The sequence below is a fragment of the Protopterus annectens genome, chromosome 7.part0 (genome assembly GCF_019279795.1).
Source record: "Protopterus annectens isolate FY-2018-M chromosome 7.part0, PAN1.0, whole genome shotgun sequence".
NCBI classification, from domain to species: domain Eukaryota; kingdom Metazoa; phylum Chordata; order Ceratodontiformes; family Protopteridae; genus Protopterus; species Protopterus annectens.
This window is the reverse complement of record NC_056739.1, coordinates 397,303,077-397,321,627: the sequence shown is the minus strand read 5'-3', so window position 1 is coordinate 397,321,627 and position 18,551 is coordinate 397,303,077. Positions and strand designations below refer to the sequence as shown.

The window sequence follows — 18,551 nt, the reverse complement described above, 5'->3', positions numbered from 1 at the left end:
TGAGACCAGTTATCAGTAAAGGGGAAAATGCCATATAAAAATAAAACAAGCACAGTTAAAAGAGTGTATTCTGTAGGGAGGAAAGGACAGCAGTATGTTTTTTTTTTTAATGTAAAAGACTGGAATAAGTGGTGTGAAGAAATATTTTGACAATATTAATGACAAAACATAGATATGACTTAGAATTAAGATGCTAGAAGGGTAGACTATTTTATGTAATCCGCAATTTATGTCATGAAAGAACAGATTTGTTTAGTGGGAAAGTGATTTTGGTAGATGCTGTGAAAAATTAGATTGTGGAAGGAGGGACAGGGGTCAGTTATGGAATAAAAACAATGAGAAAAGTCAAGAACAGCAGCAACAACTGAATGACACCAGAGTATCTGCTCATTCAACTACAGATCAAAATTCCCAAAGGCAGCTTAGAGCCTCTTCATAAATCTTTGTTTTGCATTTTATCTCACATGTATGCATAGTGCATTACGAAAAGGAGGAAGGACCATGACAGTTGTGAAAATTTTTGCCTGCCAACAGTCCTAACACCTGCTGCTATTGACCTTCGGTTACTGCTGGATTTCTCTTACCAGATCTTTCTATCCCCAGAGACAGAAAAGTTTTAAGCTTCTACCTTTAAAACCTGTTCTCTGCAACAATTCATCTTTTGTGGCAACTCTTTAAGGATTAAATAAACGTGTACATTTGCTCATTGGAGATAAAAGCGGAGAATACCAGTACTGCACAGGGAAAGCAACACTCAAAGGATGGTGACAATTCCTGGAACTATTATCATAGCCACCAACAGATGTTGGCTGTTTTTTTCTTTCTCTCCAGCAAACTCTTAACAGTAGAAAAGGTCTTCCTCTTTACCAAAATGTGCAGCTATATCCATTCACTGGATGGCAATGATTACTTTATCTGCATTACACTACTGTAATACATCTGGGATTGCTTATTTTCAATAATCCTTTGAAAAGGAAAGGCCTTCCTCTAGCCCAATCACACATCTAAAAAGATCCATGGAAAGTTTACAAGTACTGATATAAACCCTTACACCCTCCAAGTATTGGGACTTTTATCTTTTAGCCTGTACGAAAACCCAAGTTTCCTCAATATGAATTGAGAACAACCACAACAATATGAAGAATTCCATGAATCATACCTCTTGAAGGAACAGTAAGCACTTTAGAAATGCTACTACAAAGTCTGATATATTAAAGACACATACAAGCAAACTAATGCAAGTTAACTTTATTAACTTAAGCTGGTTTGGAAATCAGTGATGCTCACATCTGCTTCATGTAACCTTGGTTTGAGCCCCACATCCACCATGATTTGCAAATTGTACAATTCTGCCCAAGCTCTTAAAGACTCTAATTCATTAACTCTGGAACAAACTAATGCCATCATCAGATTTTTACATTTTATCTAAGCAATATAACTACATATTCAAAACCAGCAGACTAAGTTAGCAGGGTGACTCATACAGTTTTCACCTTGAAAAGACAGTGAAGAATAATTTGTGAAAGGTACCAATTTGAACACAGCTTAGGACATAAAAGTATTTCAGGTCAAACAAAATATGTTTACATCACTAACAGGGCACCTTTAAAAGAATACCTTTAAAGAACATCTAAGCACTTTCAAATGTAATTATATAATTGACAGCATAAAACATGGAGAAAGATGACAGAATTGATGGCATGAATACAAGGCTCACACTGGAAAACCTAAGATGAAATAACAGATGCAGCTGTCTACCAAAGTAAACTAACAGTGGAGACCAAACAACTTAAGAGCTTTCTTCTTCTTCTCCCCATTTCTAAAAGCCTGAAGGAAACCACTAAGTGTGGCAGATGTGACCAATGTAAATACATTTTGGAGGAAAAAATGTATTCATTTGAACAACAATATCAAATCCACTACTTATATACAAGATGGGAACTGTTCCAGTGAGGGACAAGTCTATATATCAGTTTGTTCTACTTGCCCAGCTTTTTATGTGGGGAAAACTGAGACATATTTAAGAAAGTGTATTTTCAAGCATAATTATGACATTTCTACATGTAATGAAAACAATGCCCTTTATAGGCATTTTATCTTGTGTACAAATTTTACTATTTTTTTTAATTTATTTTTTTATTAGAAAAGCTGCTGCCCAATCTTAAAGGTGGCCCTTGGAAGGACCTTATTGAAGCTAGAGAGTGCTATCTTGGCAATTAAGACTAGATGCTACTCGTAACGATAGTGCCTCTATTGTTCCTATATTGAAGAAAAAAGCTCTTGAGCTGTAAAATACTTTTCAATAGTACTTTTTTTATTATAACAACTGTTTGTACATATTCTTAGATGGTTAACACATACATTCAGTTTTTACAATATACATATCGAGACTATCAATACACAATTTTTGTTTTTAAGAACGAAAATGTTAATTTACGCATGAATTTATGTATGAACTGACTTTCCTAAAATTTGATTATTTCATTCAATTAACTAATTATTCAATTCATCTGATTTTATATATATCTATATCTATAGAGAGAGAGAGAAAAAGAGAGAGATATATATATTAGTTTAGATCTTTTCTGCTGTTTTTTTTTTGTGTGTAATGTATTATCGTGGAGCTTTTCTCCCCGGGCCTCCACTGAAAACGGGCTTTCGGGCCCAGTGGACTTCCCCGGTTATCAAACTGGAAATAAATAAATAAATAAATAAATATTGCATACACACATCACACGCTAGTTCCTGACATTGCAATATTACATTCTGATGAAGACCATACTGTTTTTTTGGATGAAAAATAGGGAGTGAATTCTGTACTTAAAACTTGTTTGATTGAATAAAATATTTTTGGCTACTTTACTCTTGGGCTTCCTTTCTGCAAGTGGCCTGGCTTGCTGCGAGCTTCCTTTGGTTGATTTACTGGTCATTTTCTGGATTCAGCTGTCACTTACTCAGAGAACACCAGTATTTACTACCCTGACTGAGCTTCCCTCAACCATGTAAAACAAACGTAATGGCTGGCTTACAATTCTGCTTTCCCCTGCCTATCACAAAAATGATCAAAAGACTTGCTTCTTTTTATGGGATACATTACACAAAGCGTCAGGAATACAAGATACTCAACACAAATTAACTGTATTTCTGGCCTATGATGTTATGGTACCCCTGATAAATAGGCAGTACAAAACAGTTTTCGATCCCACTAATTATCAGATCAGTGGACTGCTTCAAGCACTTAAACTGGTAGGAAAATGACTGGAAGTACTGGAAAACAAATGCTTGGGGTAAAATAGTCACCATTAGAGTCATCCATTTCAGAAAGCAGGCCATTATCAAAGCCTGATCATCCACAAAGAATTTTACTACTAATTTTACATGTATTAATAAGCAGCCAAGCCACATGAAACATACATCTTGCTGGATGGAAAACAGAAAACACAAGAGGACTGCAATGCAGCTGTGTAAATTTTCAGAAAAGATGAAGCCAGACTCCTGCCTTCAGTTTGTGTATGCACATGTGGGTACTCTTGTATATGTTGGTCTTTGGAGAATGCATCTCTCTCATATATTTATCCTGTCCCTCAATTTTTTTGATTTTCTGGAAAATCACAGAGGATTACAGACAAGCCAGTAATACTAGTTATTAAGAGCTTCATATTTCTAATTGTTCAGAAAACACATGCATTAACTGGGTTAGAAAAAAGGAATTTCCAGTCTGTTATTATATGGTGGTTAGAAGGAATTTGTCAACAATGGTGTCAAACTCTCTAATAACCATATCATTCTGGAGTGCCATTTATTATGCAAAGTGCCGTCATGTTTTCTTTACAGAAGTGACAATGTTCCATTTCCTAATGCACCATTGCAGTGTATAGTGTAGCCCTTGATGACATCAGCTGTTGAGTGAATGACAGCACCCAGCTTGCAGTTATTAACCCAAACATAATAGTACCTAAACTTGCAAGTGGTTTGGAGATCCAACAAATAAATACTGAACAGGAGTTGTCCCAGCACTGAGGCATGAGGAATGACTCTAACCACATTTTTACTTTGAGGTGGTACCAGATAGTTTAATTACATGGCTTCTTTAAATTAGCCAACTTCCTCTCAGTCTTACAATATGGGCATGACTCAAACAAACATTTCATACTATTCAAAATATTTTCTGAATGTGCATTACAAGTGAGACTGAAGCGACATCTCACTACAATTATTCATTTTCAGCTTACAAGGAGTTTAATTTCTGATTTTTATTTGAAAAAAACTTTGTCCACCTGTGTAACCAGAAATTCAAAGAGGTGAAATACATTTTGTATAAAAATCTGATGCTAGGCTAAAATCCTAACCCTGCAGCAATAAATCAAATGCCATCAACAGCTCTTCAGTAAATGTCACAGTCAATGGATTTATAGGCGGACACTTGCCAGACTATTGCAGACCGAATACATCAGATGCATGGGGTATTTTACTTGTGTTTCTGTCACAGAAGCATACCAAGGAATGCTAAATATGCTATAAATAGCAGCCAACAGGAATGTCAAAAAGTTTTGGACAACACAACCCACTCTTCTGAAGTTAAAGGAATTTTAAAACATAGTGAAATGAAATATAAAAGTGGATAACACATCAAGCTCATTACCTCGTTTAAGCTACGACAGCAAAAATAAGTCCCTTGGGAAAGGGCAACTAAAATGCAGCTACAATTAACATTCAAAGGCTACTCACATCCCTTCCATTCTCCACCAAGCAAGACAAATCGGAATAGTACAGCAGAGTCTGGGCCCTAGTAACCTTCATAACTGGGAAAACTGGCACCAATGTCAGTAGTACAGAAGGGCTGAAGACAGGGTTATACTACTTGGAGCCGAAGCAGGAGTTAATGGCAGATTCAGTGGCTCCAGAACACACATTAGGAAAAGGAACGTTTTCTTGCTGTCCTGGATACAGAAGGGGGGGGGCATCCAACTCCGTTTGCATCTTGACCACTGCTCTCATCTTTTCCCAGTCTGTGCTCCTCATTTCTGCTCTCAGAAGTAGAAGCAGAGTCACGGGACAGTATTTTTTTCTTCTCTCCTGCAAGGGTCATGAGCCATACTTCTCACACAGATTTCACAATCACAGGTGCCATCTAAAATGTTCCACACCTCTTCTTGCAATGAATCTTCCCATCTTCCTGCAATGACTCTTCCTACTTTCCCATGTTTTCAAACACTGCACTATTATTACTACTGAAGATTACACACATGCATAACTGTTGTATGTGTAACCCAAATCTGTATATAGTGCATATTTAAAACTACTGCTCATGTATGAACTTCAGCTCCTATATTGTAACAGTAATTTTTGGCCATTTGTGCCTAGGTCGTACCCAGCTGTGGTCCTCCCAAATTCTTTATATGCTAGATTAAGATGAAGCAGGTTGTCAAACCCAATCTTAATAACACAACTGCCTTAATTTTCAATTCAGTACACTGCAACTGAGATATTCATTCTGGCAGCAAAGATAAATTACTGGTTTATAAAAATCTTCAGGTAAAATAGGGGAGAAATAGTAGGGCAGTTCTTCGGCAACTGAAGAATCATCTTTATTCCCTTAATCATCTCTAAATAGCTTTACTGGAAAAGCTACCAACAAATGACCATTCAAAATGTTCCAACTACACCTGGGTATAACTATCTGCCCCACACATGCATTTAATTACATTAAAATCAAGCTATAAAACCACAAAAAGCCTGCGTTTAAAAATTGAGAGCACAGAATTTAAAATTAGCACAGAAGCCAATGCGCACACAAATATCTAAGGTCTGTTTTTTTCTTCATTTTTCTGAAGACAGCACTACTTGCAAACAATTTGCAAAGCCCAGTTTCAGTTCAGGTACCCATAAACAAGAAATATCTACAGATGTCTGGCTTAATGGCCTCTGTAGCATACACTACCCACCACTTCAGTTGTGGTTCAGGGCACTGGAAAATATCTTTTAAGAACAGGGAGATAAACAACTTGCAACAGTTAATGCTGATTCAATAGTGAATATATGAAGCACTTAAATAATTTTAGAGAGGTTCCTATATACACACAGCTCCCTAGCTCTAAGGTCAGTCAAAGGTGAGTTGTGTACATACATAAGAACAAATATGTATCTGCCCATTAAGTTAAATGTATCTAAGTTTCCATAACACTGGACAGCAGAGCTTCATGAAAATGTGTGCTAAAAATTATTTGGTATAAGCAGTAACCATAAAAAATCATGGTAATCATACAAAAAACAATAAATCTGGTACTGGCATTTTTGAAAACAAGTGAAAATATGCTAGCATGTCAGATTTAATTACTGCCAAAAACTTAGAATGTCAGAACTGAGTTTCAAGAATAAAAAGTAATTCAGACATCTGCGTATGTAGCTTATTTGCTGGACCTATAGCCTGCTGCATGACTCCCTACACAAATGACATTACTGCTATACAGTTTCTTCCTGTTTGGGATCATGCCATCATTGATGTAAAACAATTTTACGATGACAAAACTGTCATCTGACAATACAGATATAAAAAGACCACGCTAAGTTTTCAATTATGTCTAATCAGATTTTTTAAACAGTGGTCCTTTTTTTTCCTTTCATGCTCCCTTTGTATTTTCTCTAATATTTTGAGGACAGAATTACTAGCAATACATTTAAGACCGGATTCAATCCAGGTGTCTAATTTCTGATCCTCCCTGACTGAAAAGTCAGGGTTGTGCTCAGTGAAAAAAAGGAAAACCAATGAACAGTACTTAAAAGCAACAATTTATCCTCATCCTTTCCTATCCACCTGTATTACTGCAACCCTTTTTCAGTGCAGTAGTAAACATACATACAAGTTACAACAGCAACAATGAGTTTATTCCTGAAAACCATTTTAAGATGCATGCATTTCCAGCAATCAGATAACTCAAAACAGGACAATGACACTTATTTTAACAAGCCAACTAGTAACATTTTTAAATAGCCAGTTCTCACCTTGTAAACCGTACACAAGGTTGAAGGATAAGACTGAAGCTTTCATAAAAATAAAATGAAGATTGTATCAAAAATCCAGGTCTATATGGAGAAGTACGTCACCAATCCACTGTCAATTGTGTAAGCCATACTGCCAGACTCTTGACTATTTTTATTTATACAACTCAGATGAAAGGAATACTAAAGCTAATCTAAAACACACAGTTGCCATGTTACAGTAAAATGCAATAGTGTTTCTGTCAAGTGTAGACACTTTCATTCTGCAGGCAATGCATGGGTATATTCAACATGCTTGCAAAAAAATTACATTAGCATTCAAAAGAAAAAAAATGCATGCTGTTGATTATCTGGGCACATAAAAAAAATACGCATCATGGAGTGAACAGAACAAAGAACAAAATGCCTTCTTCCAATTCTCAGATAAGGTCAGTGAAACATTTTTTTTTTTAAATACAGAAGCATCAACATAATACATAAAAGCCTGGCAATAAACCTGTGAACTCTGGATGCAGTCAATGGTGAAACTGGGAGCCACATCTTCCTCCCAAAATAGTGACCAAACGAGTTACAAAGGCAGGAGTAGATGTAAATGCCCTCTGGGTGCAGTAATAACTTGCTGCATAACAGACACTGAAACCCTGTGTAAAGTAGCTACTAAAAAGGGCAATGCAATAAATTGACAGTGTGACCCCCCCCTCCCCAAAACCTATAGAAGCTTCTTTGTTCCTAGGGAAAGGGAATCTGAAGATGAGCATTACTGAGATTCAAAGTATCCATCTGGGTCTGAGGAATCAAAAGTGGTAGCAGGGCCTTTAATAGAACATTGAGTTTGGGAGCGTTTTCAAGTGTTTAGTTCTGAAAGGTCCAGGACAGGTCTCCAAGCCTTTCCTTTCACAACACAAGAAACATCTGAGGAGAATCCCTCATTTTACTCTTTGCTGAGGAAAATGTACTATCCTTAGTATTCAAAGTTCCTGAAGAATTAAAATGTACTTTTTTGGCATAGCAGCACCTACAGTTTTTTGTTTCTTTATGAACTGTAGTTTGTAACCTTAACATATAACCTGTAATCCCCATTTGTCCTTTGTAACAGATGTCCCAATTTCTTAGGTTACTCATACCAGGATTAGCAAGATGGAGGAGTTCTAATAATATTTTGTCTGACGGAGCCCTGAGGACACCTCCTCGATCTTCTCCTTGACTTGAACAAGGAAAGCAATTTGGTCATTTGTGTCTGGCACCTTACTGCCCTGAAGACCAGCGTGGCAGATGTATATAGCTTTTCCCCCAACCAGTCCACTCTGCTTTGTGCCTACTTTGTCAGTGTCGTAACCAGAAGAGGAAAACATTTTTAATTCCACCTCTTCAATTTTCTCACAAAAAGGCTTCCTTTTCCTTTTAACAGAAAGGACTCCAGAAAAGATGAATCCGAGCTTGGCTACAAATTACGTAATGCTGGAAAAAAAACCCTGATCAAAGGAGATCCACTGTTCAAAAATAACTTGAGATACGGTGGATGGATGTCTGAGCATTAGATGCCTGCAGTAAACCTGGGCCAGGTAATGAACTTCTCACCTTGTATGCACTTTAATTGCAATGTCCACCTTGGACATTCAAACCAGTGGAGGGGTTCTGTGACTCACTTCATAGTCAGCTAAGTCCTCTTTTACCAAATAGGTGGTTGCTTCTCACCTTCTCAGGATTATGAAGGGACTTTAACCACATCCATTCAAAAAAGCCAAACCATTGTCATCACATGGGTGGGACATGCACTTTTGCCTTGGCATGATAGCCACCAACTGGACTCTTGTCAAAAAGCCTTGGGACTCAGAACTACAGGACATGGGCTTAGCCTCATCAAGGTCTAGATCCTCAAACTGAGGAAGAACTGATGCTGACGTTTGATCATCCATGTCCATTTCTGCTTTATATCCAGTCTGCTTGGAAGTGGGTTAGGGATGTCAAAGATAAAGGTGAAACTTGAGGATTCCATGACGGATCAGGTGGAGTTCAAGCTTCTTCCAATCTAAGATGTTTTATAGGGAATCACTGTTACTTCTCAGTTTTAGCGGTAAATCTTTAAAAGATATTAAAGATATTCAAACAGTATAGTCTGGCCCTAAGCAAAACACAGAATGAGTATTAGCACCTTTGTGGGGAAATCTGCTGATCAAAGAACATCTAACTTTCTTAAGCCCCAAAGTATTTAAAGATACTAGGAGAACTGAAGACTGAGAACAAGGCTACCCAAAAAGCACCAACTACCTCAAAAGTAGCTATAGAAGTTCCACAGTGAGGTACTTATCTGCTCTGAGCAGGCCGTATCAAGCTACATTATGAATGCAATGAAATTCATGCACAAGGTGTGAACTGCAACAAGAAATACTGAAAATGGTAAGGCTAGGTATTGGTCTTACAATGGGAACATTCTGACATTCCTGATGGATGAAGACCACCTCTAGCTTCAACTGCTATGCCTTTACTTCCCAGGTTTCTCTACCACTGGTGACAACATTGATTATTACACCTTACTTTTCAGCTTTTTTGGCATTCTTCTGACACACCACCCCTGATACTCTGTGTCAATTGACTGCAGCCCCTCTGACTGTAGTTTTGTTCTCCTCAGTCTTCTCTTCTCCTTAACCACCCCTCCCAGATACCTGAAGCTGTTAACCTGTTCCCCTATTTTCCCATTTCTATCTCAATTCTTAGCTTCTTCCAACTTCCACCATTTGCTGCCATTACAATAGTCTTACTTGTACTGAGTTTCATCCAATGTACATTCAGTTTTGCATTCCATTCCCCTATCCTTTGCTGGAGTCCTTGCTGAGAGTCTGCTTGTAATGCCACATAGTCAGCGTAAAGAAACTTTGTTGATCTGTTCCCTCCAACCTGTTTGCTGATGTAGTCTATTAGTATGAACAGCAGTGGACTCAGAACTGAACACTGATGCACACCTATTCCCACAAGAAAGCCCTCTGTGAGACTGAATACTGTTCATAATACAGTCATTTCATTCTCGTACACAACCAGCAGTAATATATACCAGTGCTTCTGGTACTTTGAACTACCGCAGGACTGCCCCAATTGGCTTTCCTGGGACCATGTCATATGCTTTCTCCAAGAGTAGGAGTGCAAAGTTGGACTCTCTCTCCTCATCTTTGGCTTCATCTAAACTAACTAATCAGTCTCAGAATAACTCTACAACTGGGTTAACACAGACATGAACAAAGGAAACCCCTTGGAAGAGGTACATCTGGACTTCAGAAAGGATAACTGTGCTGTACAGACTGCACACACGGTCATCTTCACTGTTGACGGTCCATAAAATGCAGACTTACTAAATATTTTGAGTAACAAGAGGACTCTTGCCCACGATGGCACAGATTACAGATGTGGTCATGGTACTGAGCATGCCCTGTTTAGTAGGCTATCAGATAAAAAATCTTGCTTTACCTTTGGATTTGATCAAAGCATCTGATACACTGATTCATGCTGGAGGCCCTGCTGCCTTGGGCAACATGCATACCTGTACAGCTCTACTGAAAAAATACAAACAGTATTCAATGGGAAAATAACGTCAAGACTCATTTACCTGAATTCTTAGGTAATGATGTAGGAGTACTACACACCTCACATAGTGGGGCTTTTACTTCCCCTCTGTGTGATAAATGGGGATGTTTGAGGGCAATATTTGTTGTATGAATTACTAAAATATGGTATGAGTAATGAGTAAAACCAGCCCTATGTCACCTGGCTCAAAAATAATTTGATCTAAATTCTAGTTTATAAACTTAAGGAAGAAAATTTTTCACCTCCAGGAGAGAAAATTTCAGTTTTATGGGTATCATGTTAGACCATTAACTACTCAACTTTGAGGGTCATAACAGGAAAGAAACACACACAGCCTAAGTTGCACAGCTCTGTTAATGTCTAATTATAACCAGAGTACATATTGCTCATGCAATTAACAGGCGTGGGGCAAAGTAAACTAAAAAAAAAAAAAAGTTACTACTTACTACACATTCTGCAGAACATTAGTACAGGCATCTCCAAATTAAATAAGCTTGCTGAGATCTTGCAGTTATTACAGAACAGTGCATTTCTAATTTTGTACAAGTGTCCAGCTTTTGCAGCCATTTTCCATTAAATTTATTCCACTGTCCATTCATGTGAAAACTACCGATGCATTGTACCTTTGTGCAATAACATGCTTAAAGGGAAATTAATTTCACAAGATCAATGCATATGAAGTCAGTCCTTCAAAGATATACAAAGATTTTAATGTCTCCATTTCTGTAAAAAGTGTTGAGGACAGTATATGTCAGAATTCAAATCTGTGGTAAAGTATGCTGTCATTTGTGAATATGCAAGAATGTCAACGTTTCCAAAGTATAAATCTGTATAGTGTAAAGACACCCTAAAATTAAATGCAACACACCCCTCACTGACCTCTGTCGCTACTCCGGGTATGCTCCCCAAGTTTTTAAACCCACATCCAACTGGAAAATTAAACCACTTTATTGACGCAGGATACCCTATCTCCTCTTCAAGAAAAGACACCCTAAAATGAACATATGTACAGTCACTGGTGTAGTGTTCGACTTTGTTTTGTCCTGCTCTAACTGAACAGCGCCCCATACATCACCACACTCCCTCTCCTCTCCTTTTTTCATATTCCTAAACTATCAAGCTACTTTTAGCAAGTTAGTAAACTGTGACACCTTCTTGTTGTCCATCACCTATATTTGTCTAGAACCGCAATCTCTCCATATTTATTTATTTTCTCTAGTCCTACTCTTCCTTCACCCCTACTTACCTCCCCACTCAGTACTATTTCCTCCCTGCCTACTGTTATCTACCCTAACATTCAACAGTTGTTTCAAACCAGCCAGCATTTCTCTCATCTAATCCTCACACTGCACTACTTTCCATCCGCAAAAATACCTGGATGATTGTTTTTTGTTGCAATCTACAAGACCAGGGCCAGTCCGCTCCATGTGACCTTGCTGTGCTCAGGCTCACTCCGCTCCCCTAGCCTACCTCCAATCCCACCCACCCCCATATCAGTTACATTTATACATCTACTAACCCCTCCCCAGCATCTCTTGCACCCCACCACTACTTCTAACAAATCTGGAACCATACCTAATAATTTAAGTGACCACGTACCCACCTATACTAACAGAACCATAACCCATACCTGTAAAAGAAAACACACTTATAAAAACTTAAAGCAATTTGTCTAACTTCAACCAACAATTTAACTAAAATCTATGAACTGGTCCCTACTAAAATCCCTACCATTAGATAATGCAGTTAGCCACTTCATCAAAACATTCCTAGATACCCTCAACAGCCTAGCCCCCCTCCGCACAAAAAGAATAAAAGCAAATCATGCTCCTTTGCTAACCAAAGACACCAAAATCCTACCAGTAATAAGAGACAAAGCCTGGCATAGATGGCAACAAATGAAAAGTGAACCAAATTACCAAATGTACAAACAACAACTAAGCAACAAAGCAAACAAAATAGTTAAAGACAAAAAGCACAATTTCTCTTACCCACTACGCTCAAACAAAAATACAAAAAATTTCTGGTATACCATCTCTCATCTCCTTAATCCCGGAACCAAAGAAAACCCACCCCCTGCCACCAATAAAACCCCATCCCAAATAGCTTCAACTCGCATTTCATTAACAGCATTCTTAATCTACTCAATTCCTTCAACCAGCCCTCAAACTCCCATGCTAGTCAAAACTCCATCACCTCCCAACCTACTACTGAACCCTCCTCCTCATCTTCCCATCTCCCTCAGGATACTACCACTACTCTTCAACTTCTTCCTCTCCTTACTCTCCAAGCAATACCTACTCACCACATACATAGGTTACTCCTCAAACTAAAACCTTGCTCTCCCTCAGCAGACAGTCTCACAACAGTGTATTTAAAGCTCGCCGCATATGCCATAGCTTATACAGTAAGTATAATCAACCACCCCCCTACACAAAGGTGGTAAATCCTATGACATTACAAACTATCTTCCCTATCCAAACTATTAGAAAAATGTATACATAAACAGCTACTTAATCATACCCTGCAAAACAAATTACTTACCCTACCCAGCACAGCTTTAGACCATCACATAGTACAAGTACTGCATTAGTCTCCTTCACAGATACAGTCAACAAAGCCAGAGATGCCGGTCTGCTATCATCTGTAATACTTCTCGATCTATCCAAGGCTTTCAATACCGTTTCCCACCCCATACTACGACAACAACTCTCTAACCTCGGTCTCGCCCTTACTTCTCAGTTATGGTTCTGCAGTTACCTTCCTGACATTAAAATAAATCATACACTTCTGTAGCACAAAAGCATGTTATATGCAGTACTGCATTTCTGTAGGAGGCACTGGACAGCAAGACTGAAGTATTACTAATGACATCAAGGAAGGAAAAGCTAATGTCTGCAGACAATTTACAAAACAGACGAAAAGGACTTCAGAAAAAAAATAATAAATGTTAACTCACTTTAACAGTGGATCTGACTGGAAAAAGTTTAAAGTATGCCACTACAGAGGGCAAGAGAAGAACACTAAGGGTTATGACCAGCTTTAGAACACATCACATGCAGCGTTAAAAGGGAGATGTTAAACCTATTAGGATGTTGGCACGTGTAGCCTCAGAGTGGAGTTTTTAACTATTACATAACCTCTGTGTACAACCATTAGGAAGATCCTATTTTGGAATACTGTGCAACAGTGCAAACAAAATCCACCCTAAATGGAAGGAAAATCTTGCAAGCTAATGTGCACAGTGGAAAGCAAGACAGGACAGGACAGTGACAAACAGCACTGTTACACAACAAGTAGGTGGAGTTCAAGAAAAGAACTTAAGGCAGAGAATAAAGGCAACAGGTAGCACCTAGAGAAAGCTGATTTTAATTTAAGGAAAAAGTATTTTTTGAATAAAGCACTAGGCATTAGAAGATACAAGAGAAGAAAATGTAGGTCTACATACGAGTTGGCCATCACAGAGACAGGGTAACAATAAAACCATAGATGGCCTTCTGTCCTCATCCTTATATTTATCTTTGTACTCATAATACAAGAAACAAATCTTTAGTACCATCATGCAAAATTTCTGCCTGTATGCCTAGACATGGAAAAAGTGATGCTAGCCTAAAATCTGCTGATCAAAGGGAATACTAAAAACTTCTCTTGCCCCTGTACCACCATTTGATATGCAACATGTGCTGAACAGGTCATATTAAAAGTTATTAGCCAAAACAGTCTGTTTAAGTTACAAATGGACACTGTAGCATTTATATACTTGTAAAAAAAAAAAACAAAAAACAAAAAAAAAAAATCTTAGCAGTCAAGGATCACAGACCCATCTGGTCTTACTTCTTCCATACCCTGAATGAATTACTGGTAAGCAGCTTTCAAACCAATATAATACAAAGTCCAGACTCAGTGCTGTTTGAATAAATTATGTAAAATTTCAGGCCACTTGCTAAAGACAGTAACAAGAATGCACACTATCTACAGTCATCCATTTTTCCATTGTTGGCACAGCCTGTAGTTTGTTATTTAAGCAGGCAAAGTTGCATCACCAACTAATACTCAACTGTTGTGTGTGTATATTATATATTACACACATACACAAAAGCGCACACACACACAGCTAGAATACAAAAACACCCACAAAGTTCATATGAAATGGCATTAAACAAGTTTGTACAGGAAAATAGATTGACTGAAGGTATGCAAAAGCCACCCCAGGCTTCTTACAGATGTACACACATCCCCAGCCAAGATGACAGAATGCTACAGAGCATACCTCAAAAACGTCCAGAATTTTGTAAAATGTTCAAATCTTTGCCTCATTTTTGGCCTTTTCATCAAAACATTTGTGTTTTTCTGGCAAATTGGATGACTTGAAGTCATTAAATAATAAGAGGAGTTTTAAAGTTTCTATCCATTAAGGAAATCCATGCTAATGTCAAACCTGTTATTCTAGCACCCAAGTTCATAAACTATATTTAAAAATCATTCCTTGACTTAGGGATTTTATCGCCCCCCCCCTCCCCATTATTTTTGGCTTCGCTAGAATCCGTTTGTTAACAGGTATGCTAGGCAGGTACAAGAGTACAGAAATTGATCCTACATGCTTAAAATGCTCTACATAACTGGCAAGGATTTGAGTCAAAATGTTAAAAAGTTGCACTACAAGTAGAACAGTCACAGATATACCTTGGGAAAAACATCAGCAAAAAATTAGAGACATAGTTTTAAAAGCTGTGAAAGTTTACAACATTTCTCAAATTAAAATATAAATCTGACAAATCTGAACCCAAATAAATTCATTGCCAGTACTACTGTTCCATGATATCAAAGCAAAGCAATTTACAATTGTTTTGTGGTTCACAGTAAGGTAGCTTTTAGAAGTACCGGACATGCTGCTACAGGAACACATAACCAGCATCTCCAGCCATTTACAGACGTTTTTGTGCCTCTCACATTCTACAACCACAGACAAGCATGATACACTACCAAGGCCAAATATCAAAGCCAGGATTTTCATTATAAATGTACACATCCTCAGACACCAAGCAGAATCAAACACATTAACCAACTTGTCAAATTTAGGCTAAGAATGACAGATATAGCTCAATTTTTTACCATCTGAATGCAGAAAAAAAATACGGATACAAATTGTTTTATTCCGATTCCCAGAAAAGAATGCACACTGACTTTTCTATGCACATCAGAGAATCCTGGGGGGGGGGGGGGGGCATTCTCAACTGAACAGAAAAAGATCAACACGGGTTTCCAAAAAACGCATTTTTCAAATTAAAAACAAACATAGGAATACAATTTTTTAAGTGATATCCCAGCCATAAAAATTAACAATTTGACTTTGAAACACTCAAAACAGACCCCCTTTAACACTGGAAAACAATTACTTACCAGGTTTGACCATTTTTAGTCGTATGGGTTCACGAAAGTGTCGGATAACAGCCAGTGTGTCACGGCTTGTTAGTCCACTAACAGGAGTTCCATTTACTTCAAGAAGAACATCTCCAGGGCTTGGCACTTTACCAGTTAAACAAGTTATTCCATCCTCTTTCACTCTGCCAAGATACGGAAATTCTCCAAATTCTGCTCCTCCTTGGATTTCTACAACCATATTAAAATCACCAACATTTCCCCATGAAACAGAGCATTCTTGCACTTTACCAATCCAATGTTTCTTTTTCTTCAAGGTTTTTGACATTATTTTGCCTTGGGTTATGTCAGTCTTTACAAGATAACTTGTTTGGAATAGTCAGCAAGGGTAAGTCAGAACTGTCCTCAAAACACAATGCAATAAAATCAATACTCGGTCTTGCCCAAAGATTTTCTGCAACGTAGTTCATAACAAACCCTCTTACCACAATGCTAAAGACTGGAGAAACAAAACATCCACTTTACAGCTGGACAGCAATATTTCCAGGGATGGAAAATATCTTTTTCTCCCCTTGGGACTTTTTCCCAGCATAATATTTGAATAATTTTATAACTTCATTAATAATTTTGCTTACTGTAGCTTCCCAAGTGCCATTTTCACAAAATGCCACCCAAAGCTCAGTTTCACCATTAGAAAAAAAAATTAACTTTTCACTTAAAGTGCCAAATTTTGTGTGTAGTGGTCTTCATTTATAAATATCTCATGCTTAGCACATTTCATGAGCACAAATTATTAGTATACAGTTCCATCTTCAGAAGGGAAGCCAGATGATGTAGAGAAGAGACATCCCACAGTTCAGATGCAGAATCTTTCCCAAAAATTAGAGAAATGCAGTGGAGCCAGATTTTGAAAGCTCTATACAGACAGTTTGCTTTTCAAGTGAAAATGAAGTTCTTCATTATGAATGCAACTCATATTTTAAAATTCCTCCATTTAAATACTTTTTCTTCAATAATTAAAGTGCCCTTTATATCTAGTAAACTAGTTATTCAGTTTTGTTTCTGTGAGGCAAAATATAAATTATCCCTCAATCTGTATTCCAATTAACAATACAAAAAAAAAAAAAAAAGAGAGAGATGTTTCTTCTAAAAAATGTACCTTTATGTTGTTGAATACGAAGAAATAGTTATCCACCCAGCTTTTGCCAAAAACTGTATCTCGAGATCCTGAATTTACCAGATAATGCAGTACGCAAAATATAAGACAAATTACTGCACAAGTGCCATGCTGAAAGATGCCAAAGTATGCAGTACCATCATTGTTACTCTCAACAGGTGGATTACTGAGAAATTACAAACAGATGAATGCTATAAAATGGGACACAGGATACATGTTAAGAGATTAGTAAGCCACCTCAGTAACTGATAACAGAAAAGGCAATTCACTAGGGCACAATGAATCTATATCATTTCATGTATTAACCATGCTGTTAACATTCTTGTCGGTGAAAGAGGCCACTGGCCCCATCTCATTCATCTGAATGTACAGTTAAGTCTTGCAGCATTAATGACTCTATTGGCTGTGCATTAAACAAGCACAGTATTAACCAGATTCACACTCTACCAGACTGTAAGAATTGGAGCTATGTCTGAAGGTCTCCAGACAACAAAAACGAAGTTACTCCCAAGTTGTAAAATGGAACTACTTATGAACACAGATTCCCAAAACTCTTTGAGTACACTGGCAGAGCATTCTCATAAGGTACACAAGGTGAAGGTTTTGAGTAGGAACGCACACTTTGGATAGCATGTCCGGCTAGATTCTGGGAATAATACAAAACTGAAGTGTTCTGAAAGGCCTTACTTTAGAACTATTCTCTACCACCATGGGTTGCTGTAAATAGCTATAAGCACAGTGGATCCTTGGCAGAAGCTTTCAACTTTGCTGCTAAAACGAAGCATGGAACAGGCAGATAATCTTATCAGTCTTCCAAAAAGCTGCTGGGATAAGATGATGTAAACAGGAAACCTCAGAAGTAGTGCCTCACTAGGCTGCCAACAACTTCACACAGCAATCCTCTCAGACTGTAGGATATAAAAGATGCAGAACAAATTCAAGGAATCTGAAGTCCTCTTGACATAAATGTCACTTGATCTCGGGATACAGATATCATCTGGTTGCTCACTTAAAACAATGAGAACACAATGAACCTATGAAGGAAAAAAAGAACACATATTTAAAAACTTGCTTGTCAGATCTGTCCTACACAATCTGCAAGCCATTTCAAATAAAAAAATCATACCCTTAAGCAAAAGAAAAATAAATGCAACATATTTCAACTATAGTTATGTGAAAGAAACAGCACAGTACAGTACAGGAAATCACAGCTAAACAAATCAAGGCACTAACAATGTGAGCACATAATAGGCAAAACTATACCACATTCAGAGCAGCTGTTACCCAAAACAGGGAAACAGCAGGGATATTGCAGGCCATTTAACAGGCCTACAGCTAAGTAAGGGGCAAAAGCATTTCAAATACTACAGTGTTTTAGCTATCACAAAGCAACTTCTATCTGCTTTCACTAGCCCTTCAA

General features: G+C 37.7%; 1 protein-coding gene across 2 annotated transcripts in view; it reads right to left on the bottom strand.

The window, feature by feature from the left end:
- MAGI3 (membrane associated guanylate kinase, WW and PDZ domain containing 3) overlaps window positions 1–18,551 on the bottom strand; it is a 2,524,824-nt gene that overhangs the window by 2,455,264 nt on the left and 51,009 nt on the right. For both annotated transcript variants that reach the window (XM_044076986.1, XM_044076987.1), the window contains exon 2: window positions 15,976–18,165. In XM_044076986.1, coding sequence (XP_043932921.1) covers window positions 15,976–16,282 — 307 coding nt within the window. In that variant the 5' untranslated portion in view covers window positions 16,283–18,165. The remainder of the gene's footprint in view (window positions 1–15,975; window positions 18,166–18,551) is intronic.